Source organism: Hyla sarda, chromosome 2 (assembly GCF_029499605.1).
Source record: "Hyla sarda isolate aHylSar1 chromosome 2, aHylSar1.hap1, whole genome shotgun sequence".
Classification (NCBI taxonomy): Eukaryota; Metazoa; Chordata; class Amphibia; order Anura; family Hylidae; genus Hyla; species Hyla sarda.
In genome coordinates, this window is record NC_079190.1 from 46343890 (window position 1) to 46369779 (window position 25890).

General features: G+C 40.4%; 1 protein-coding gene across 17 annotated transcripts in view; it reads right to left on the reverse strand.

Moving 5' to 3' along the window:
• PARP4 (poly(ADP-ribose) polymerase family member 4) overlaps positions 1 to 25890 on the reverse strand; it is a 142419-nt gene that overhangs the window by 83058 nt on the left and 33471 nt on the right. For all 17 annotated transcript variants that reach the window (XM_056561691.1, XM_056561690.1, XM_056561696.1 and 14 more), the window contains 16 exons: positions 21971 to 22108; positions 21191 to 21364; positions 20177 to 20337; positions 19157 to 19294; positions 18547 to 18645; positions 15678 to 15861; positions 9806 to 9965; positions 8771 to 8892; positions 8559 to 8690; positions 8380 to 8466; positions 7342 to 7506; positions 7018 to 7064; positions 4701 to 4782; positions 2968 to 3105; positions 2619 to 2796; positions 119 to 195 (listed from right to left, as the gene is read on the reverse strand). In XM_056561691.1, coding sequence (XP_056417666.1) covers positions 119 to 195; positions 2619 to 2796; positions 2968 to 3105; positions 4701 to 4782; positions 7018 to 7064; positions 7342 to 7506; positions 8380 to 8466; positions 8559 to 8690; positions 8771 to 8892; positions 9806 to 9965; positions 15678 to 15861; positions 18547 to 18645; positions 19157 to 19294; positions 20177 to 20337; positions 21191 to 21364; positions 21971 to 22108 — 2082 coding nt within the window. The remainder of the gene's footprint in view (positions 1 to 118; positions 196 to 2618; positions 2797 to 2967; positions 3106 to 4700; positions 4783 to 7017; positions 7065 to 7341; positions 7507 to 8379; positions 8467 to 8558; positions 8691 to 8770; positions 8893 to 9805; positions 9966 to 15677; positions 15862 to 18546; positions 18646 to 19156; positions 19295 to 20176; positions 20338 to 21190; positions 21365 to 21970; positions 22109 to 25890) is intronic.

Below are 25890 nucleotides of genomic sequence, written 5' to 3' on the forward strand. Positions count from 1 at the left end.
AGATGTACAAGTAAAAGACCACAAAAATAGTTAAGTCCAAAGACATCTGCTTATATATTTAGGAGATAAATGTTAATTTCTCGCAAAAATAAAAAATAAAATCAATGGTGGTCCTTACTTTTATAAACCGTTCCATATCTACATTGTAATCATCACATTGGTATTGCTTTGGGCAGTGATAAAACTCTTTATAATCTGAAAAAAAATAAAAAAATTAAAGCAACTGTCAGCAAAATATTACTTTTCTATGACTATGGACCAACCATTAGAGAATCATATAATAAGTATATTTGGTACTTTAATTCTAAAGCAGCTGCCTTGCCTCTTGCAAAGTAGTGTATTGATTCTCTTTGCAGTGTTAACGCTAGGAGGCAACCTTAAGGGTACGTTCACACACACAAAATCCAGATTTGATGCGCAGGATTTGTAACTGAAGATTAGAAGCTGTGCTCAGTCATTTAGTTGACATTGAAATCTGCAGCAGAAAATCCTGTGCATCAAATCCTGCGCATCAAATCTGCGTACGTGTGAATGTACCCTAAAGGGGTTATATACCATAAGGTGATTTGAGTACTTACCTGCAGGACAATAAAGAGCATGCTTGGGAAGGGTCCGTGCTTGACTTGGAGCTTAATGGCCATGTTCTGAGTCAACCATAATGCTGTGGCTATCTTTTTGTGAAATGGCTATTTCCTGTTGGAGTTTCCTCTCTCCAACTACAAGTCCCATGATTCCTTGTTTATAAGTGTGAGGTCACTTTTCTCCCTCCCACACATCAGCCACCCCACCCAATAAAATACACCTGTGCTCCCTTCTATGCAATAGACCAATGTTTTCTAACCAGGGTGCCAACATCTGTTGCAAAACTAGCAGAATTATCCCCCCTTACCCAGTGGTCACTACACCCATTAAAGCAGACAGGCTCCCTCTGAACACCTGACTAGTGATGTAATGTCTCAGGCCACACTGCAACCTGAGAAAACCTGAGAAAACAGTCGTATTATATGCTGTTAAAAATAAACATTGGGGCAAAATTCACAGAATTGCGAGACCACCGTCACACACAGGAAAAGACACTATATTATTAACTACACTAACTTTGTAGCCCCCACAGCATAGTCAAAAAAAAAATCCTGGAATACACATTTAAGACTCTTTGGGTTAATCTATACTCTTCCAAAAACATACAGCCATCCGGACCTTTACGCTGTACAGCTGAGAAGCAGCAACTCAAAAAAAAATAATTTTTAATGGATCAGGGACCAACTTTTAAGATACCCACCTATAGGTGTCACTAGAGAGACCATTTTCTTCTTTACGGAGGAGAGCTAATTATCATACTTTTCCACAAAGACTATTTTCGTAAGACTCCATACACAAGCTGGATCTCATCAATGAGAACCAGTACCCCTCAGATATGTTTTGACTGATAACCCTGGTCATGTTGGAAGGCTCTTTAAAAGTTTATTGAAAGAGCTTGGGTAACCATTCAGTCGTCATTACCAATCATACAATAAATAAAAAAAAAAATCATACATAGCATGACAGAACAATATACAGCACAGGTTCCCTACGCTATACACTATACCACACACTGCACTAACATTCCGCTCCATCACTCATTATCGAAGAAACAAAGTAAAAAGACAATGCATTACAGTCTGTGATCAGGGAGGGGTGGTCTATAGGGGGTGGGGGGTGGATCACAGGGCCAAACTACTCAGCAAATATATGGGGAGGTGGGGAAGTAGAGGGGCGTTAGTGCTCTTCTTCATCAACGTCCGGACTAAAAGGTCATGCACTAGGTGGCACAAGAGAGAAAGTTATCTCTTTAAGAAGAGAGCTATACTGCAACAGTGGGTTGTATCTATGCATCTTAAAGGAAAATTGTCAGCCTGTTCATCCACACTAAACCAAATAACCCAAATGGGTTATCGTGTGGGTGACCAGGAGTCCAACAAGGGGTTACTTACTTAAATATGTCCAGTAGGTCCTGAGATTTGTCTCCAGAAGATCCTCTGCTAAGTTTCGGTGAATCATTTGGGGGGGGGGTCTTCACCGGCTTAATTTACATATTAATTGCCTGTGACTCCACTTCACTAGGATGTGGAGTCACAGATAATGAATATGTAATTTGAGCCGGGGCGATTCAACGAATTTAGCAGAGAAACTTCAGGAGACATATCTCAGGACCTACTGGACATATTTAAGTAAGTGACCCCTCGTTGGACTCCTGTTCACCCGCACTATAACCCAGTGTATTGAGTTTAGTGTGGGTGAACAGGCTGACCATTACACAATATGGCTGCTTATCAATATTGATTAGAGGCTCCTCCTATGTCAGGACGTTTCAAATGTGGGCCTTAGTTACTCACTGGTTGATCATGTGTTCTCACATTCCCTGCTCATATACACTGAATCTGATTGGTCAGAGTCTAGACTCCATCCGACACAAGCCAAACCTCAAGGCTGGGTTCCCACAAAGAATTTTGGTCCTCGCGTGTGAACCCTCAACTGTTACTGACAAATAGCACCAGTGACAAATATGTAAAACATATTTACTTAAATGTGTGACAAAAAAACACTTTAAGAATACATGCTATAATATTTAGACTTACTTGACCCAAAAAGGACAACGTTCATATATTTGCCAAGTATAGAACGAAGTGCGAGCAGTGCAACCTGTTTAGCGCTTTGAAAACATGACTCCATAGAGTTAGAACAGTCAAGGCATATAGTCATATATATCTCTTCATAACAGCTGTCAAACTCTGGTTGAAAAATCAGCATGCAAGCCTATAAAAACAATCAACAACAAGTAATCAGTGTAAACTCATTACCTGCACATTTACATGGCTCTCCAAAAGGGAAACAAAGCAAATATTTATCAGGGGTGGACATATGCAGATTATGACTTAGGGTGAAATGTCTAAATTGTAATAAAAATACACTCTGAGGCTCTTTTACCTCGCTGTCTTTATCTGGGTGTTTCTCAACCCACATCCTTGGGATATAGGCACTTTCTACAAATATACGAAGAGAAAAACCTATATCATTGAAAGAGCTAGATTCTTCTGTCTGAACTACAGCTTTGCACTTGGTTCTCTGCAATAAAGACAATGGATTTTAGAATAGTTAAGGTGTAAAGTTAAAGGCAGAGATAAACTCACAAATTTGTCTCCAAAATCTTTAAACAAGCAAAACATTTCCTGCCTTTAATGTGATTTTTATTGTTTTTTTTTTTTTTAAATATTAATATAACATTGATACAAAATTAATTTGAATGCCATAGAATGAGTTATAGGGAAAAACACAACCAGCTCACCCCGCCCGGGCAGATGGAGCACGGATCCAGGGGGTGGACAGCGCCGAAACAAGTATAAAACGGAGATATGGAATCCAGCTCTTGGTGCAAATAAAATCCACTTTATTCGATAACGACAGACGCAGGAACACAGGAGGTAACGCGTTTCAAGCGCAGCGCGCTGTGCTTGAAACGCGTTACCTCCTGTGTTCCTGTCGTTAGCGAATAAAGTGGATTTTATTTGCACCAAGAGCTGGATTCCATATCTCCATTTTCTAGAATGAATTATAGGTACAAAGAAATACCTGACCTACTCAGATCCTAGTGTTTATTCAGTTAAATTGGGAGAATTTATTAAAACCTGTGCAGAGGGAAAGTTGACCAGTTGGCTATACCAACCAATCAGATCGCTTCTTTAATTTTTTATTTTATTTATTTATTTATTTATTTTTTAAATACTTCTGAAAAATATAAGAAGCGATATGATTGGTTTCTATGGGCAACTGGTCAACTTTTCCTCTGCACAGGTTTTGATAAATCTACCCCATTGTCCCTTAATACAGTCAACTAGTTGTACTATGAGATAGTGTCAAAGAAAAACTTAGTGGTAAACTGAGCGGTGATATCGGGGAAGTGTCCAGGAGGCCGTCTTCCTGGCTTCCCGTGCCTGGCTTGGATTGACGGACCAATCTCTCCTGGTTTGTGTACAGCACAGCACCTGCGGGGGAACAGCTTCAGGTGTCCTACGGGGCAGAAAGGGCACTTACAGGTGGCAATTCACACTATGGAAATTCCACCCAGAATTTCCTTAAAGCTGATTTAATTTACGGCAGCCTTCTACAGAATAGGCACTTAAAGGGGTTATACAGGAAAAAACTTTTTTTCAACTGGCTCCAGAAAGTTAAACAGATTTGTAAATTACTTCTATTAAAATTTTTTAATCCTTTCAGTACTTATGAGCTTCTGAAGTTAAGGTTGTTCTTTTCTGACTAAGTGCTCTCTGATGACACGAGTCTCGGGAACCGCCCAGTTTAGAAGCAAATCCCCATAGCAAACCTCTTCTAAACTGGGCGGTTCCCGAGACACGTGTCATCAGAGAGCACTTAGACAGAAAATAACAACCTTAACTTCAGAAGCTCATAATTACTGAAAGGATTAAGATTTTTTAATAGAAGTAATTTGCAAATCTGTTTAACTTTCTGGAGCATATTGATATATAAAAAAAAAAATTTTTTCCTGGATAACCCCTTTAATGTCCGCAGCAACCTGCTGCAGACAGTAAGCACCGTAAAGGCACAAATTGACTTTTACTATGGCATCCTAGTAATTTCTATGTACCCTGTGCTTCCGTCTATATATCTTCTAGCTCAGGTGTGCTCACGTGGAAAGGACTTACTTTTATTTTGATCTCGTGTGTACAACTGTAAAGAGTTTCCAATTTTCTTGGCAACTCAATGGACATATCTAAAATAAAAGATCTGAAAGAAATTGAAAATGGAAAAAAAGTAAGCATTCCCCTTTACTTCAATACAAGGATACCATGTAGTTTTTCTGTATTTTTTTTTTTTTTTTTCAGATTTATTTTAATTGCTGCAAAGATGTTGTAAAATCCATAACACATTGAGGAACACCTGCAGGTAGTATTGCAAGAGGAGTAAAAAGTGAGCATGGTGTAAATATCTACTTTGCAACCAAGGTTTTACATACTATATCCGGAACAGTAGTGATGTAGGTTTCTTAGCTCAGTGTAGTTTTTTACTCCCTACTGCTTGTGTAGCATAGACCTGGAAAGGCCTCACATTGCAAGCACAATGAAATGTGCAGGATTTTATGCTGCAGATTTCAATTTAAACTAAATGACTGAATACAGATCAAATCTGCACAGGATGCTGTACGTGTGAATAGACCCTAAATGTGTTTTCTGTCTTAAACCACAAGTCAAAAGCATATACTGAAGTATCCAGGGTGCAGAGAGTTAATGCTTTTGCACATTCATCCGAACCACTGAACAAGAATTTACTGTAGTCACATAATACTCCAAACCATTAAATGCAGAAGCCAGTCCCAAGTCCATTCTCCTCTCCTGGAGAAAAGAGGTGGACCTCTATGGCAGTGGTCTTCAACCTGCGGACCTCCAGATGTTTCAAAACTACAACTCCCAGCATGCCCGGACAGCCGATTGCTGTCCGGGAATGCTTGGAGTTGTAGTTTTGCAACATCTGGAGGTCTGCAGGTTGAAGACCACTGCTCTATGGGATCACAGTGGAACATTTGGGTTAAAAACACTTAGCTATGTGACACCTACATCAGAGACTACTGCCCTCATCATTACCCATGGTTGCCAAACTTTCAGAGGGCTGCTGTTGCTACATGGAGAAAACCTGCTATGCTGTCCCCCCTCAAGGTCACCAACTCTAAATATATAGATTGACTGTAATGTGCCCCATTGTTGTTTTTGAAAAGCTAATGAATACAGTGGTCCCTCAAGTTACAATATTAATTGGTTCCAGGACGACCATTGTATGTTGAAACCATTGTATGTTGAGACCATAACTCTATGGAAACCTGGTAATTGGTTCTGAAGCCACCAAAATGTCATCCAAAAATAGGAAAAAGTGAGAATGAAAGAAAAATAAGTAGATAACTAATACAGATAAAGCAAATCCTTACATATAAAAGTAAGAAAGATCCGCTGGGAGCTGTAAATCACTGTCTATGTCAGTGTTTCCCAACCAGGGTGCCTCCAGCTGTTGCAACACTACAACTCTCAGCATGCCCAGACAGCCAACGGCTGTCCTGGCATGCTGGGAGTTGAAGTTTTGAAACAGCTGGAGGCACCCTGGTTGGGAAACAATGGTTTATGTAGAGAACAGGAGCTTCTTCAGGGTCCTATACAGTACACAGTGTCCTAAATGGAGCCGCCCTTACTTGGTGTCCAAAGGAGCAGCCAACCCTGTCAGAGGTAAGGAGTAGTACAGAACTTGTAGTTCCTCCCTGTACTGTAGGGGGCGCTACCAGACAGCCATTCAGTGCTTGTACTTCAGTAATAGAGGTGATTTACCAGTAAAATGCCCATTCTGATTGGTCAGTTCCTCCAGTTGTGACACGTTTCACAGATCTGGACTGTCTGTACATTGTGGCCCTCATTTACTAAGAAAATCGGGTTGTAAGTCTATGTTGCTTTCTTACCCGACTGCTTTTTTCCCCTGGTATTTATTATTATGTCGCATCCTGTTTGTCGCACGTGGGTTTTGTTGGTTTTGGTTTCCAACTCCTCTGAGCTGTCGGGAAAAAATCCACAACAATTCAACAAATTCGGGTTGGAAACCTTAATAAATACGCGGGAAAGCTCAGAAATGTCGGGTAACGCCCCTTTTTCGGGTTTGGGAGAATCCACATTGGGTCCCTCGGGAAAAAATGTTGCATCGTGTCGCAGACTGGCGCAGGATGTCTGCGACATGGTGCAGACAAAGATGCGACAAAAAAACCCGACAAAAGAGGTCGGGTTTAGAATAGTAAATGAGGGCCTGTATGTTGAGTCTGGTTTAAAGTTACAATGGTCCAGAAAAGACCATTGTATGTTGAAACTATTGTATGTTGAGGCCATTGTAAGTTGAGGGATCACTGTACATAGAAAATTACTGCACATAATACTAATTTAGAAAACATTACATTACACTGGCCTTATAAGTTAGGGCTTTTTTCACACTTACCCTTTTGGTGCCATGTCGCTTTCAATGCCAACTTTGCTTACAGTATCCTATGCAAAACAAGGAAGGTTTCCGTAAACATAAACTATTGTACTAATAACATACCACCAACAAAAGTGGCTTATTCACAGTGGTGTATGGCACACTAAGGACAGTGTATAGCCACAGCAGTCACTTGGGTATTCAGGGCATGTTGGTGGTGCAGCCAAGAGAACACAGACCAGTGGGGAGGTATGTATTAAGTCAGTGAAAGATGTTTTGTTATTTTATGCCATATTTTTATTCATATCCCAGAAAAAGCTCCCATCTTTGTAGTCATATTTTTACCTGTGTATTCTCCTTTAATGCGTTGTCTTGTTGCCACTGAGCCACATTTCCAGGAATCGTGAACTCAATACAATTATACTGACATTGAAGTTCCATAACATAGGTGATTTTTATGATGACGGTTGCCTTGGGTGGTAAATTTCCAACACTCACTGTGAAGACATCCTAAAATGGCCTAAAAATTACTTTTTGGTCCTGTTATTTATGAAAATCCATAACAATACAATAAAAAATATGTGTGGTGTCACTTCCTATGGGTGCAATACTGTTTACGTATCATATAACTGTATACTGAAAATACAGTTTCAAATCCATCCATATACTGTACATACACTGATCAGTCATAACATTAAAATGGGCCTGTCTGCAGAAAGGGTGTAAATAAGCCTGTGGCTGGATAGGGTTAGTCATCATAATTCCGGGCACATCTTTATACTTTCAGTAGTTTTTCTTCATCTGCCAGATATAAGCCTTTTTGTTAAGTAGCAAATTAAGCAAAGTGCCCAGGGGGTATTCCCCTGCTCGGCAAGAGTCCAGGGAAAGGGAAGTCCACTGTATGTTTCCTCTGTCAGCCAAACAGGGTTGGCAGATGGAAGCAGACTTTGGGGGGTTAGTGAAAAAAAGGAAATTATATGGCTAAATGTGGACCCTTTCTGTGCTGGGGAACACCCCCTGGGCACTTGAGCCTCATTTACTTATTAACATAAAAAGCTTATATCTTGCTGATGGGGAGGACAATTGAAATAAAAAAAAGGTATGCCTGTAATCATGGTGACTAGCCCTGGGCTTATTTACACCCCTGATTTTCTGAATGGCACATTTACAGTATCCATTCCAAAGACTGACCCTATAAACAGTTTCCCAGCCAGAGATCTCAAACAATTTGGTTCTCTTAGCATTTCAGAGGAAGTGACCCACAATCAACAGCTGGATCTCTAAAATTTTAGGCATTTTTTTTTTTAGTTGTTTTTACTTTACAAGTAAGGTTATCCGATTGGGAAATAGAAATGGACACAAAAGAGTGTTTCAGAAACATACAGGAGCATCTTGATCCATGAGGTAAGCTCCATGTCCTTCATTGATGGCGGTCCTATACTCCCGATGTGCCTGCTGCTTTTCCTTAACCTGCACAAAATAATTGACATCATAAAAAAAAAATAAGAAAAAAATGTTTGCTTGAACATAAATCTGTACTCCAGCAATATCAAGTATTGTACCTCTCCTATGATGTGTTTCCCATTGATAAAAGCTTCAAACCCACATACAGCTGCTGTACTGTCAAGGGGGAAAACATACTTTGCTTCAATAGGGAACGGGGAATTATTTTTATAGGTTTGGAATATCACCACCTGTTTAAGGAAAACAGACATATTACTTTGGAGAAATTCTAGGCCTTGCAGATGGCAAAGTATTTTAAGGACAGACATACCTTCGCTGCAAGGTCCATCAATCGAGCTTTGATATGTATGCTTTGTAGCGGGATCTGCTGCCCATCACTGCCTTTTAGACCGGCTTTTGTGACACATGGTTCAGGTAAATCCAATGAAACATCTGTTAAAATAGGAAAAATCTATTTAACCCTCTCCTGCTGCTGTGATATTTTAGGGACAACATCTTGTTTTTGTAGTTGACAGAGGGCTTTTTTTTTTGCTGGACAAGTTCTACTTTTTTTTTTTTTTTTTTACAGTTTTTGACTCTTGTACAATACACAGCAACAGTGAACTCTTGTACAATATACCGCAATAGTAATCTCTTGTAATAAATAGCAACCTCAATACTGATCTCTTGTAAAATACACAGCAATACTACTGTATTTTAGTGCCCTGCAATCTGACTCCTCCATTAATTCACTCTGCTATCCAAACTGCTTTCCTCTGCAGGGGCTGATGGGATTTCAGAAAGGGTTAGCTAACTAGTTAAATTCTGCAGTTGCTATTGACTATCGGCACCTTAAATGGTAGTTGAATGGTCAGGATCAGTGTAATTCCCAAACATGGATACTGACGATGATTGTTAGCTGGAATACAATACCAACACCTGCCATATGTGGAGCCTGCTCCATACAGCCTTCCTGGCATTACGATATACATACATGTATGTAAAATGTCGGTAAAAGGAATTATTAAATTACATATTGCAAGGAAATGCCTTAACATTATGACCGATGATAAACTGATACTAATGAAATGGGTTCACCACTCCGGACAAAAAGGGGAACTTCAACAATAGGTAATATTTTTCAGGGAACCCGATAGTAAGTTCCAATTTCTCTGCAATCTACGCATTACACAATGTCCATGCACATCAATGATTTGTCTGTGTACTGGGGAAAGAACAGGTCCTCCACAGCAACATATGCTCTTTGTTACCAATCTACATGCCTATAATAATGCCTCTAAGAATTCCCTAGTAAAGTATAGGAAAATGTTTTGTTTTATTTTAAACTTGACAACCCTATTCTTACCTTCTGACGGTTCAGGTTGGCTGTTGCAATGGTCTAATGTTTCATCAAAGGATATAAACATAGATTCTGCTTGTAAGTCAACATTGTCCCCATCAGTGGAAAACTGAACAATGTATTTCATTTGAACTTGATTCACGTCATATACCACATATTCATCATCCTAAAAAGCATACAAGAAGGTAATATGATTAGTCATTAGTGTCCCCTCATCTCCCTTTGTGTCAGTCATTTGTTTCCCCTCATCTCACCCGTTTGTCACAGCCATTACTGTTCCCTCATCTCCCACGTGTCACAGTCATTTGTTTCCCCATATCTCCCTTGTGTCACAGTCATTACTGTTCCCTCATCTCCCCCGTGTCACAGTCATTTGTTTCCCCGTATCTCCCTTGTGTCACAGTCATTACTGTTCCCTCATTTCCCCCGTGTCACAGTCATTTGTTTCCCCATATCTCCCTTGTGTCACAGTCATTACTGTTCCCTCATCTCCCCGTGTCACAGTCATTTGATTCCCCGTTTCTCCCCCATGTCACAGTCATTGCTGTTACCTGATCTCCCCGTGTGTCATTTCTTACTGTCCTCTCTTTTCCCCCTGTGTGTCAGTTATTACAACACCCTCACCTCTCTCTGTGTGTGTCATGTATCACTGTCCCCTCAACCCCCCCCCCCCCCCGTGTGTGTCAGGTATTACTGTCTCCTCATCTCCCAGTGTGTCAGTTATTACTGTTCCTTTATCATCCCCGTGTGTCACAGTATTATTTTCCTCTCATATGTCCCTGTGTGTCACAGTCATTAGTGTCCCCTCATCTCTCTGTGTCAGTTATTAATAGTGATGAGCAAATCGAATCGGACGAAATCGAATTAGTTTCAAATTTCATTGAAAATTCGGTTCGGAACAAATCCGAATTTCCCCGCAATTCATTGTAACTAATCGCTTCCTTAACTCCATTTTGTGCCAGCCAGGGGGACTAAAATGACGGCTACATGTGGAGTACATGGGGCAAGGAATTCTGGGAAGGTGGGTAGGAGGGATCACCATGAATCACATGGTGGCATGCAGCCTATCAGCAGCCAACCAGCCCTATGATGTCACAGCCCTATATATTCGGCAGCCATTGCTGAACACAGGCATTTCTGGGACTTTTTGCTCAGAGAGCAGACAGTGTGTGTTACAATACAGATCTATTCTTTACAGCGGCGAATCCATTCACCTCAAGCCTGCATCACTGCAGGCAGGCTGACAGGCAGGGACAGTTCAGAGAGATAGAGAGTACGCTTATTTCTGGTGCAACCTTTTTGGGGTGTATTTTCCCCAAATAAGTGAAATATATACTCACTCAGCAGTTCCACATTTATTCTAGTTAAAGCTCATAGGGGCAGTTAGCGTAAAAGCACTAAAATACTTACACACTAGATAGTTACGCTTATTTCTGGTGCAAGCTTTTGGGGGCGTTTTATCTGCACATAAGTGAACTATACATACGCACTCAGCAGTTCTATGTTTTTTTTCTGGCTAAATCTCATAGGGTGCAGTTAGTGTAAAAGCACTAAAATACTTACGCACTAGATAGTTACGCTTATTTCTGGTGCAACCGTACTGGGGCGTATTATCCGCAAATAAGTGAAATATACATACGCACTCAGCAGTTCCACGTTTTTTCTGGTTAAAGCTCATAGGGGGCAGTTAGTGTAAAAGCACTAAAACACTTACGGCCCTAGATAGTTAAATGGTCACACATTAAAACAAATTTTTGCTATTGCACTCCTTATGGTAAATAAAACATAGTTCTAATATAATTTGTTTAAAAAAAAATGAGGTTTTCTATGTTTTATTTGTGCTTAAAGGGGTTATCCACCATAAGGTGATTTTAGTACGTACCTGGCAGACAGTAATAGACATGTTGAGGAAGGATCTGCGCTTGTCTTGGAGCTAAATGGCTATGTTGTGAGATTACCATAACACTGTGGCTAGCTTTTTGTGAACTTGTATTTCCTGTTTGACTTATGTTTTTTTTTTACTACAAATCCCACACTGCCATTTTCCTCCCTCCCACACATCAGCCACCCCACCCATTGAAACAAAAGACCTGTGGTTTTAAATCAGGGTGCCTACAGCTGTTGCATTAGTTGCAGTTGATCTCTCTCCCAAGCGATCGCTCCACCCATTGAAGCAGACAGGCTCCCTGTCATCAGCTGACTAGTGAGTCAGGTCTCGGCTGCATTGCAAGCTGGTAAAAATCCGAGACAACAGTCATTTTGTATGCTGGTAAAAATAAATAGGGGGGTGAAAATCACAGAAGAATTGTGAGAAAACCGTCACACACAGGTACAGACACTATATTATGAACTGCACTCACTTTACAGCCCCTGTAGCAAAGTCAAATAAAAAAAATTCCTGGAATACCCCTTTAAAAAAGCTCAAGAGCACATTTTCCCCCACCTCATACACACACTTTAGACCGAAGCCCAAACACAGGAAGTGCAGCCTGGAGTGGTGCGGGGAGGTGTCAAACCAACAGAATATGGCAGTTAAGTGTGAGAGGAGCCATGATTGGATTAGGCTGGACACCCCCCCCCCCCCCCCTCAGCACTCCAGGCTGCACTTTCAGTGGTTTGGACTTTGGTCCAAAGTCTGTGTATGAGATGGGGGGAAATGTGCTCTTGAGCTTTTTTAAGCACAAATAAAACAGAAAACTTCTTTTTTTTTTTATTTTATTTTTTTAAACAAAGTATACTAGAAACAATGTTTATTTACCATAAGGAGTGCAATAGCAAAAGCATTTTTAATGAGAGTGACCTTTAAGCTTATTTCTGGTGCAACCAGTATAATCTGCAAATAAGTGAAGTATAAACACACTTAGCCATTCTACGTTTTTTCTGGTTAAAGCTCATAGTGGGCAGTTAGTGTAAAAGCACGAAAACACTTACTCACTAGATAGTTACGCTTATTTCTGGTGCAACCATACTGGGGTGTATTACTCAAAAAAAAATGGAAATATATAAGCACACCACTGTTCTACAAGTATGTCAGGCAGAGAAGTGCCAGGCTGTGCATAGAGGAGTGGCAGAGGCCTAAATTCATCAGGTGCAGTCAGAGGGTGCAGCAGAGTAGGGGCGTGTGGCAGCGGGATTTGCAGTGAGAGGTCTGAGCTCCCAGTGACAGCTACTGGTCGTGCCTCGACCAGCAACCAGCAGCCGTGATTGATCGGTTCACTCGGTCATCCACTTCATCCCAAGTGACATCCAACAACCCCTTTCAACAGTCGGTGGGTTCCTCAGACTCAACCCTCAGTTGGTATGGACCTCATGCTGCTGCTGCCACCTCTAGGCTCTGTCATTGTGCCGCCATATGGTCTCCTCATGCTGATGCTGACACCTCCAGGCTCTCTCGTTGTGCCGCCATATGGTCTCCTCATGCTGATGCTGCCACCTCCAGGCTCTCATTGTGCAGCCATATGGTCTCCTCATGCTGATGCTGCCACCTCCGAGCTCTCTCATTGTGCCACCATATGGCCTCCTCATGCTGATGCTGCCACCTCCAGGCTCTCTCATTGTGCCACCATATGGTCTCCTCATGCTGATGCTGCCACCTCAAAGCTTTGTCATTGTGCTGCCATATCGCCTCCTCATGCTGATGCTGCCACCTCCAAGCTCTCTCATTGTGCTACCATATGGCCTCCTCATGCTGATGCTGCCACCTCCAGGCTCTCTCATTGTGCCACCATATGGTATCCTCATACTGATGCTGCCACCTCCAGGCTCTCTCATTGTGCCGCCATATCATCTCCTCATTCTGATGCTGCCACCTCCAGGCTCTCTCATTGTGCCACCATATGGCCTCCTCATGCTGATGCTGCCACCTCCAGGCTCTCTCACTGTGCCACCATATGGTCTTCTCATGCTGATGCCACCTCCAGGCTCTGTCATTGTGCCGCCATATGGTCTCCTCATGCTGATGTCACCTCCAGACTCTGTCATTTTGACGCTCTGCGGCCTACATAGGCTGCTGCCATCTCCAGGCTGTGTCATTCTGCCGCCATGTGATCTGCTGGCACATTAAACCTGTTAAAGGGGTACTCCGGTGGAAAACATATTTTTTTAGGTCTTTTTAAGTCAATTGATGCCAGAAAGTTAAAAAGATTTGAAAATTACCTCTATTAAAAAATCCCAATGCTTCCAGTACTTATCAGCTGCTGTATGCTCCACAGAAGTTCTTTTCTTTTTGAAGTTCCTTTCTGCCTGACCACAAGTGCTCTCTGCTGACACCTCTGTCTATGTCAGGAACTGTCCAGAGCAAGAGAAGTTTGCTAAAGGGATTTGCTCCTACTCTGGACTGTTCCTAAAATTGACAGATGTTTCAGCAGAGAGCACTTGTGGTCAGGCAGAAAGGAAATTAAAAAAAGAAAAGAACTTCCTGTGTATTATACACTGGAGTACTGCAGTACTTCCTTTGTATTGGAAGTACTGGAAGGATTGGGATTTTTTAATAGAAGTAACTTACAAATCTGTTTAACTTTCTGGTACTAGTTGATTTGAAAGAAAATGCGTTCCAGTGGGAGTACCCATTTAATCTCTTCAAAATCTTCAAATGCCACCTCCAGGTTCTGTCATTGTGCTGACATGTGATCTCCTTGTTATATTGATCTTGTGGTCTGACAGTATTTTTTAAAAGTAGACGATACGGGCCCCCGGGACCGGCACTGAGAGGCAGGGGCTAAAATAGATGGTAGCTCGCCTCACGGCGGAACGCCAGCTCAATTTTAAGATACAGGAACAAGCTTTTTCATAGTTTACACTGCAGCAATTATACACTATTGGAGCAGAAATTACCGCAGCTGCTGGCACCAGACTTGCCCTCCAATGGGTCTTAAAGTTTGGTCATTCCAATTACCAGGCACTTTCATTGTGCTACTCTGCAGCAGTGATTCTAATAGCGATGCCTGTAATCTGCATGTCATACTGAATAACAGTATTATTTCACTACCCCAGCACACTCCATATGCGTATTACAGCAAGGCAAAGTGTTCCACTCCCCTATTGAGACTCTCTGTAGGCCAGAAATAGGCATTTTTAAAAGTGATTCACCGAGAAAAAATTTGGATCAAACCAAATTTTTCCGGGAAAATGTTACAAAAATGTGCTCATCTCTAGTTATTAATGTCCCCATAATTTCCTCCCTGTGTGTCACTGTCATTACTGTCCCCTCATCACTCCCTGTGTGTCAAAGTCAATAATGTCCCCTGATCTCCCTCGTGTGTCAGTAATTAATGTCCCCTCTTCTTTCCGTGTGTCAAACCATGCTTTACAAGAAGGAGTGATTTAGTGGAAAGTGGGTGTTGCATACATAAACAAAAAAGCATTCAGTGCACATTTTAAGTTTTAAACTAAGCCAATTTAAGTTGTCTAAAACAAAGACTAGATAGTTTCAAAGATGTGCCAGTTTTTCAAACAGCCCGGGACATGTAAAATTCTGACAAAGTCTTAAACTCTCTAAAACATATGATACCTCTCTCATAGTTGATGGCTGTTTGCAAGTTTTAAAATTATGTTTCCCTAATAAGTTCAACAGAACAAGTGACCAGGCTTAGCCGCAACATGCACCTCGCCTCCCTCTCCCACCTCTCCCTGGCTTGCATGGCTTCAGCATTGAGCCTTGTACTTCATATAAGTAGGGCAGGGAAGGGGAGGGGAGGAAGGAGGCATGCATGATGCATCTCAGCCCTGCCTCTACGGCTCTTGAGCTTATAAAATAAATATCATTAGCCTGCTATTTTTTTTTATATGCATCAATAAATCTAGTAATACAGTATTTGCAGTGAGCCTAATTTTCAGATAATTTGAACAAAGGTACAAAAAATAAGCCAGCATTACTTACTGAAAAGTCTGAGTTTACCCCATCCTTGCGTCGGACACCATGAACACTGTGGAAGCCATTGGGTGGTTCAGTGATTGTGTAATCTCTGTGAAAGACATCTGTGCATTTACCCAGAGCCACTTCACAGACCACCAAGAGCCGTGATCCAGTGACGCTACTTGGCTGAGAATACTTGATGCTTGTGCTACATGAAGATACATAAACAGATCAAAAATATAAATGTATAAATATATATGGGGGAAATTTATCAAAATGAGTACAGAGAAAACTTTACCAGCTGCCCATAGCAACCAATCAGATCCCTTCTTTCATTTTTCAGAGGCCTTTTTAAAAACCAAAGAAGCAATCTGATTGGTTGCTATGGACAACTGGTAAACTTTTCCTCTGCACTGATTTTGATTAATCTTCCCAATAAACTTCATTTTACATCAATAAACCCTAAAAATCTATTTTGTGTGAGGAATCCACTATTTTTATCAGGCTTGTGTATTGTTTGGAAAATTATATATAACACTCGCGCTTCAAAGGGGGGGATGGAAATTAATCCAAATTGCTGCTAATTAGTATTTATATGTAGGCCATATAAAAAGTAAATAAATGTACATATGTTTTATACAATCAGCTCTATTTGGGAATTAGGGACATGAAATGAAATGACTAGTAATGATGTTTTCTTTTTGAGTGTTTATCTATGGCATAGCTCATAAAGTGATTCTAGCAATGAAGTAGGAGTCTTATTTGTAAGTTCACACTGCATCGTTCTGCCGCTGTAGATTCAATATTCTGCAGTCTTATCTCTTGGATATATTTGTTATAGAAGTCGTAATGCAAGAAGAAAGGATTCCAGGAATTATTCATGGATAGCAGTATCTGGGAGGGTCGGAATCCCTTCCTGCCGGAGTTATCGGTTGTTTCTCGTACCTTTGAAAGTGACGTCACTACAGAGATTCGCAAAGGACAAAACACATATGAAGCTTTTCAGAAGCTAAATGGCTTCCTTCATCAGGGATGCAGGGTTCCCGGGTCTCCCAACCCTCCCAGATACTGCTATCCAAGAATAACCTCTGGAATCCTTTCTTCTTGCTTTATGACTCCCTTAAAGGGGTACTCCTTTCCTTAACTTTTTTTTTTTTAAATCCACTGGTGCCAGAAAGCTAAACAGATTTGTAAATTACTTCTATTTAAAAATCTTTACTTTTCTAGTACTTATCAGCTGCTGTCTGCTCTACAGGAAGATATTTTCTTTTTAAATTTATTTTCTGTCTGACCACAGTGCTCTCTGCTGACACCTTTGTCAGAGCAGGAGCAAACCCCCATAGCAAACCTATCCTGCTCCGAACAGTTCCTGAGACAGACAGAGGTGTCAGCAGAGAACACAGTGGTCAGACACAAAATAAATTTTAAAAGAAAATAACTTCCTGTGGAGCATACAGCAGCTGATAAGTACTGGAAGGGTTAAGATTTTTAAATAGATGTAATTTACAAATCTGTTTAACTTTCTGGCACCAGTCACCGGAGTACCCCTTTAACGAATATATCCGAGAGATAGGGCTGCAGAATATTGCATCTACAGTGGCAGAACAATGCACCGTGAACTTACAAATAAGACATCTACTTCATTGCTAGAAGCCTGATGTTATAATCACTCTATGAGCTGTCATAGATAAACACTTGCATAAAACATCTATTCTAGTCGTTTTTTTCATGTCACTAATTCCCAAATAGCGCTGATTATATAAAACATATATACTTGTTTGGAAATCTCATGAAAAAAAGACAAAATCCTGACTGTGCTGACCTTCTGCACTGAAGTTCTGCTTTCATTGCATATAATACAATATCAATGTCTGCAGCAAAGAACACCTATTGGTTGTTAAAGTACCCATACACATAAGAAAGCTATCAGCCAAATGAGTGCTCAGCAGACCGCTATCACCCCAGTGCTCCATACACATGAGCACTCAGCTCAGCCAGTTTTAGATTCTAGAATACAGACTCTGTTCCAGGAAAACAGCATGAGAATGAGAGGTAGTAGCAAGGTGGAAACACCAGCAAGAAAGGAAAGAGAAGTATATATATACAGAAACCAACAAAGGTAAGTAAAAAAAAAAATTCTTCCAGTCTGCATGTTGAACACATTGGGAGATATGTGGACTGAATTTAGGCAATTCCATCTTCCCACCCATGCCTCACCTCTTTATTGCTAAGCGACACCCCTTGTCAAGCATGGCACATTGTAACCACAGCTCCCCTGCCTCACTGTAGGCTCTGGGCATCTTTCTCTCCTGCACTGTCGCATGCTGCAACAGTTTCTGGTGTGTCCCAAAAGAGCCTTGCATGCTTCTTCTTAGATCCAGTGCACGCTCCTGATTTCCTTTCCCCACCAATCCCTGCCTTGCACCACCTATATAATTATGCTCTGCCCGTTCTCTGGTGCCTAAGCAATATTAAAGTTTCTACCAGGAAAGGTGTCTGATCTGAGTTCTGTTCCTGTGTTCAGCTACCTCAGCTGTGCCTGATGTCTCTGCCTGATCCCTTGCTGCCATGCTGATTCTCCTATGAATGACCTGGACTGTCCATAACTCCTCTGCATACTGAGCTTGCTAACAACTCCTGGCTGCTTCTGAGCTACTCAGCTTTGCTACAACAACCATCTCAGCTCTGCTGCATCAGACTCTGTTTGCTGCGCTATTTCGATCTACAGCTCACCCCTCCAACTTTTATACCCGGTACTTGGCACCAGAGCATTCTGTTTTTTAATCCAACTAGCAAACAGATGCAAACAAATACTAAACTGCTTCAATATAACAATTTACATTTTCTCATTAATTAAGATTATAATAATATGAATATGACTTTTTTCTCAAACCTTATTGAATCACTAAAATAGATGCCGCTTCCAAGGTTTCCAACATCTGTCCTGTCACCACCAAATTCTTCAACAATAATCTTTGGCAACATTAGGCCACTGTAAAGAACACAGATACATAGAAATACATAAAATAAAAAGTAAAATATAAACATTCCAAGTCTAAATAAATAATCGATCATTCACATAGGAAAGTGGGTAATGACAGGAGCCTATAGCATTACCCCATTTAGTTATGTCCTCCTCAGGCAGCAGAGACTGTAGGGTCATTGGTTATGATAACAATAATTGATTTATAATACATATAGTAGGATTCTTCTGTGGCTCATTTTACCATGTCTGTATTTCTTGTATATTGTACATCTAACAGCTTTGTTCTCACTTTTTCCCCATTATTTTTTTCCCCTAGACTTTCTTTGAACCTAGCTCTCTATTTGCAAATCATCTGTAATGTTTGAGGAACAGCTCCTGGCCATCACCTCCAGTGCTCCCTTAGGAGTAGATGTGGTCAAGCGCAATTACTGGACCCCTAACAGCAATTTGTTTGGTTTGTTGTTAGACCCTTCAGGCACATGGAACAACCAAGAAAAATGCTAATGTGAAAACTCACCGTGAGAGGATCCCCACAAAGTTGCATGGGGAAGAAGCATGGAGCAAGGAGTTGACATTTCCAAAATCACTCTTAAAGTTAGTAACCTCGCTCAGTCTTCCAACTCGGAACACTCTTAATATGTTAAACTCTCGATTGCTGTAAGAAAAAAAAAAAATGTCACAAACCATAGAAATGTTCCCAACTCTGTTTTAATGGGTAAAGTACATTTATCCATTAACCTATATTGCGATGATGAAGGAATATGCCTACCGGAATATGTTCTTTTTTCTAATCTGTTTCTATTTTCCGAATGTAAATTTATTTTATTTTATTTTTAGTACATTATTATGGGTGCAGCCATTTTTAAAAGGCCTTTAGCATTTAGTGATATGCTTTTACAGCCAGCCCCATGAACACAGACGCAATGACTATCTCTGGACACTATTCTGTATGTGGGACAGGTTTCAAAGCGTGCTCTGTGACCTGTGTAGAGGTCATTCTACAGTGGAGGGGGGGGCTGAAATCCTTTTGTTTTTTCTATCTGCTGGTGTTACCTTTCACTGTAATGCTGTACAGAACTCTTTTTTTGTGGCCTCCTCCTTATCATCACATACAGAACAAGAAGTCTTAGGTTAATATTAGGCTCAGCGGTGAGAATGGAAACTGCAACATTTTTTATATTATTTTATAATGTAAATAGTAAGTGGTTAATGTTAATTAATAAATCATTTTCTGATGACCTATGCCATATATATAACAATTATTTTGTCATTGCAGGGCACTTATGGAAGGTTTTCAATGGGAAATCTGGTAGAAAACTAGGTAGGAACTAGGTGTTTTCTTTTAGATACAGCCATGTTGAGTATAAAAGTGTAGAGGGCAGAGTAAGATTTTGTCTCAAGTATGAGACAGACTGTACCAAAACTTGCTGAATACAAAGAAGGCGCACAATTGGAGTTTCACAAATACCTATTATGGTACCCATATACATCTTTCCTCATATATATTTAGAAAACGCTGGACGTCTTTCTAACTTACCTGTGGTTGTGATCAAGAAGACCCTGTTTCACCTGAAGGAACTCTGCAGAGTTTGGGTCAATATGTTCAATTCTGCATCTGAGCGCCTGGTATTTGGCAGTAGAGGTTGACACATAACTAGATAAGCTAGTCTCACACACGTTGATCATGTCTCTTACTACCTAAAAGTGAATAGTAGGAAAATAAAATTATGAAATAAGCTCTAGTGAGAACACAGAGACATATGTGATTTGCACTTTTCAAAACACTGGTATATTGACACACACCTGTACTGGAATATTTGTTTCATAACTTTAAATGTTGTTGCTACCCATTAATCTAGTGCTCCATGTCCTATATTTTATACCCCAATATATAGTACTTGCAGAAAATCCAGGAACAGAGCTGATAGCAGAAAGGTGTTAGGGGGGTAAAATGAACCATATCTTTAGTTTTGCTGATCACTTTTAGTAAATATAAAAGTACCTTTTTGTTACCAGTTAAAAAATCAAACTAGTGGTGCTGAGCTGCACCAGCGTCTCCTCCCTCCCCCACTCTGCCCTGCTTGTTTGATGTACTGCGAGTTCTGCCTTTAGCCAGTCAATCAGAGCGGGGGTGGGGGGGGGGGGGGGGAGAGGGAGGAGACTATAAGCACCACAAGTTTGACTCTTTAGCTGCTAATAAAAAAAGGCTATTTTATAATTTTACAAAAAGCAATCCACAAAACTAAAAGGTATATATAAAATTAATTCCCATATCACCTATCTATCGAGATCTGCAGTTCCATACCTGGTACGGAGCTGACAGGTTCCTTTTAAATCACCTCTCAGTAGATTTATCTTTATTTACCTTTAATCCCATTAAGAAATCTGTTTTACTTGCAACTTTTCCTACACACACTCTCATTTCTCATGTCTAGTGACGTGCAAAATTTGTCAAAATCACATAATAAACTTGGTGCACTAGCTTTGTAGTGTAATTTAATCCAGAACTCTGTTGCATTTTACTTAGACAAAAAAGGAATATGACATGTACCTGACATAAATCCTGCTTAGCCGTCAAGAACTTCATATTAATGTTCTTCTGTATCTTCTCCTTGTGTGGAATAAATCGATAGAACTCTTGCATCATCTCAAAAATGTCTCCTTCTTTATCTTTATTGGTTAAAGCATTTCGGATCTGGCATAGAATTCCTTCAGCTTTACAAAGCTTAAGTAGAAAATTACAATTAATGTTATACTAAACTTTTTACAAAAAGAAATAATTCAATAACAATGAATTACTCCATCAAAACCCTACAAAGCGTAAAAGTTAAAGGGGTACTCCGGTGGAAAACACATTTTTTTCTAATCAACTGGTGCCAGAAAGTTATACAGATTTGTAAATTACTTCTATTTAAAAATCTTAATCCTTCCAGTACTTATCAGCTGCTGTATGCTCCAGAGGAAGTTGTGTAGTTATTTTCTGTCTTACCACAGTGCTCTCTGCTGACACACAATGTCCATGTCAGGAACTGTCCAGAGAAGGATCAAATCCCCATAGCAAACATCTCCGGCTCTTGAAAGTTCCTGACAAGGACAAAGGTGGTAAGAACTACACTACTGGAAAGAACTACACAACTTCCTCTGGAGCATACAGCAGCTGATAAGCACTGGAAGGATTAAGACGTTTATATAGAAGTAATTTACAAATCTGTTTAACTTTCTGGCACCAGTCGATTAGAAAAAAATGTGTTTTTCACCAGAGTACACCTTTAAGACTAACTAAATGGTTTCATTATGGAGGGATTCAAAGACAGAAAAGTTTCTCCCTTACATCATTAAGACTAATGCTTTCCACAGGACATGAAAGTATAGAGTCCAAATGTCCGATCGCATCAATCCAAATAGACTCAACCAAGCCAGCGACTTCTGAGGTCAATTCTGTAACATTGACGGCTTCTCCGAGCAACACCTTTTAATAGAAGATGAGACAAATGTTTAAAAACTATCATTTTCTACAATTGGGAAATTAGCGTGCAAAAAAGACTTATACAGTCATGGCCGTAAATGTTGGCACCCCTGAAATTTTTCTAGAAAATGAAGTATTTCTCACAGAAAAGGATTGCAGTAACACATGTTTTGCTATACACATGTTTATTCCCTTTGTGTGTATTGGAACTAAACAAAAAAAGGGAGGAAAAAAAGCAAATTGGACATAAAGTCACCAAACTCCAAAAATGGTCTGGACAAAATTATTGGCGCCCTTTCAAAATTGTGGAAAAATAAGATTGTTTCAAGCATGTGATGCTCCTTTAAACTCATCTCGGGCAAGTAACAGGTGTGGGCAATATAAAAAAAAAATCACACCTGAAAGCAGATAAAAAGGAGAGAAATTCACTTAGTCTTTGCATTGTGTGTCTGTGTGTGCCACACTAAGCATGGACAACAGAAAGAGGAGAAGAGAACTTGAGAATCAAAATTGTGGAAAAATATCAAGAATTTCAAGGTTACAAGTCCATCTCCAGAGATCTAGATTTGCCTTTGTCCACAGTGCGCAATATTATCAAGAAGTTTGCAACCCATGGCAGTGTAGCTAATCTCCATTGATGAAAGGTGTCAACGCAGGATAGTCCGGATGGTGGATAAGCAGCCCCAAACAAGTTCCAAAGATATTCAAGTTGTCCTGCAGGCTCAGGGATCATCAGTGTCAGCACAAACTATCCGCTGACATTTAAATGAAATGAAATGCTATGGCAGGAGACCCAGGAGGACCCCACTGGTGACACAGGGACATAAAAAAAAGCAAGACTACATTTTTCCAAAATGAACTTGGGTAAGCCAAAATTCTTCTGGAAAAACTTCTTGTGGACAGATGAGACCAAGCTAGAGCTTTTTGGTAAAGCACATCATTCTACTGTTTACCGAAAACGGAATGAGGCCTACAAAGAAAAGAACACAGTACCTACAGTGAAATATGGTGGAGGTTCAATTATGTTTTGGAGTTATTTTGCTGCCTCTGGCACTGGGGGCCTTGAATGTGTACAAGGCATCATGAAATCTGAGGATTACCAATGGATTTTGGGTTGCACTGTACAGCCCAGTGTCAGAAAGCAGGGTTGGTTTCCGAGATCTTGGGTCTTCCAGTAGGACAATGACCCCAAACGTACGTCAAAAATCACCCAGAAATGGATGGCAACAAAGCGCTGGAGAGTTCTGAAGTGGCCAGCAATGAGTCCAGATCTAAATACCATTGAACACCTGTGGAGAGATCTTAAAATTGCTGTTGGGAAAAGGCGCCTTCCAATAAGGGAGACCTGGAGCAGTTTGCAAAGGAAGAGTGGTCCAACACTCCGGCTGAGAGGTGTAAGAAGCTTATTAATGGTTATAGGAAGCGACTGATTTCAGTTTTTTCCCCAAAGGGTGTGCAACCAAAAATTAAGTTAAGGGTGCCAATAATTTTGTCCAGCCCATTTTTTTAACTTGATGTGACATTATGTCCAATTTGCTTTTTTTCCTCCCTTTTTTGGTTTAGTTCCAATACACACAAAGGAAATAAACATGTGTATAGCAAAACATGTGTTACTGCAATCCTTTTCTTTGAGAAATACTTCATTTTCTAGAAATATTTCAGGGGTGCCAACATTTACGGCCATGACTGTACATAAGAGAAAAAAAACACCTTAAGCCATAAGTATCTTTTTAATAAATGTTGATAAACACTCTAAGGCTGAGTTTCCACTTGTTTTTTTTTTTTCTGGCAGTTTTTGGATATCTGCCACTGCAGTTTTTGAGCCAAAGTCATAAGTGGATCCATAAGGGAGGAGAAGTGTAAGTCCTTCCTATATGTCCTATTCCTTTTTTAATACATTTCTGGCTTTGGCTCAAAAACTGCAGTGACAGTATTCCAAAAACTGCCAGAAAAAAAACCAAGTGGAAACTTTGCATAAAAAGTTAAGAAGTGTTCCCCAATTATAAGCTGTTTATGTAGGAGGAATCTTACTTACAGATCTTTTAGCTATAAAAAAAAAAAAATACCTTATTATACCTTACAGATCTTATTATATGAGTGGAACATATACATCATGTATTCCTGTAAACCAAGTTGACCCTTAAGCTGGCTTCACACTACGGAGATTCCGAGTATGGCCAGAGCCGACTGATTCATTCTGCACTAGGACTGTGCAGACATTGCCGATGTCTGCAGAGCGGAGATCAGCCAGATCTTATTGCTCAAAAAAAAAACTTGTTCAATGTTCCAGCAGAATTTTTCGAGGAGATTTTCCAGACAGAAAGTCTTCCTTGAAAACCATGCAGTGTGCACTCTGCAGCAGAATCCCATTGCCATTCCCGTTGCCATCAATGGGACTCTGCTGCACTAGAATTTCCAAGCGGAATTTCACAACGGAATTCCGCTCGGAAATTCTATGTGAACCTGGCCTTACTATCAGAACCAAAGCCTTCCAAAACTCTGGGTGAAGCTTTACATAGAAGTAGAGAGAATTGACCTGCGTGAATAGGGATTAAACAATAAAGAAACACTCTGGGAAATAGACCTCAACTTTGGTCAAATCATGCATCTTAAAAAAAAAAAATCATGATAAAGAACATTTTAAGATACAAGCTGCGGAATATAAAACATCTAGCTGCAGGGGTTATCTTAATAAGGGATAAAAAGGGAGAGCGATCCCGCATCTTGACATGTTATACAAAAGAAGGAAACAACAGAAGAAAAAATACCAAAAGGATTTAGCTTTTTTTTCATCATTTGTACATCTCATGATGGTCCTGGAAACAGAATATCTGATTGAAATTCCCAGCAATTTTGTAGTCCAAGATTTGCCACGAGGCTAAAGCAATCAGGAGAAGTATTAGCTGAAAGTTGCAAAACTTGCATAAGACTTCCGAGAAATACAGCTCCTGATCCCTTTATAAAGCTTTGTTTACATGCTCAAAATGTACCCATAGGTCCCTATTCACCGATTGTTATTCTTTCAGTCCCTCTAGTGGTGGTATGCACCAGTATAACATGTAATTGCTAGGCAGACATTTTATTATATAAATTGTGGCCTATAGCAGTGTACATATAGGGCATAGATATATATAAAGGGAAGCTACCAATGGTTATGCCTGACATATAGCCCAAGCATGATGTGAACAAAGATTAAATGGAAAAAAAAAAGAATGCCCCCCCCCCCTGTGCTTGTGTGTTCCCCTGAGTGCCTATGTTATATGGTGTAATGTACATAATTTGTTCTATACCTTTAAGTACTCTTGTCATGTGATTGTAACCAGGGAAGGTACCAGTGACCATGTGACCCCTCCAGAGTCTCCCCCATATAAGCCCTGAAAGGAGCTAGCTCAGTCTCTTTTCCTGTTTAGCTGAGTTGCAGCAAGGTCAAGTCTGGAGAGAGTGTCTGGTGTCCTAAAGAGGCCTAAAGTCTACCATGCAGCCACGGATCCACAAGTCTACAAGTCAAAGACTGGTAAGCTAAAAACGGGGTGAAGTCTGTCATAGTAAGTCTCAGTCAAGTCAGTCCAAGTCAATCTGTCTCAAGTCAGTGTGGCCCTGCATCAAATTGTTCAAGTCCTCTATAAGTCCCAGCAAGCCCTATGGTCTCTGAAGTCACTGGTCATCTCTGTGGGCCTAGCCAAGCTATATAGACTGTTACACCTGTCTGACTCAGTAAAGCTGCTGTTGTTCCGTAACTTGCCGTCGGAGTCATTATTTGCCTCCGTGCCTATCCCAGGATCCAG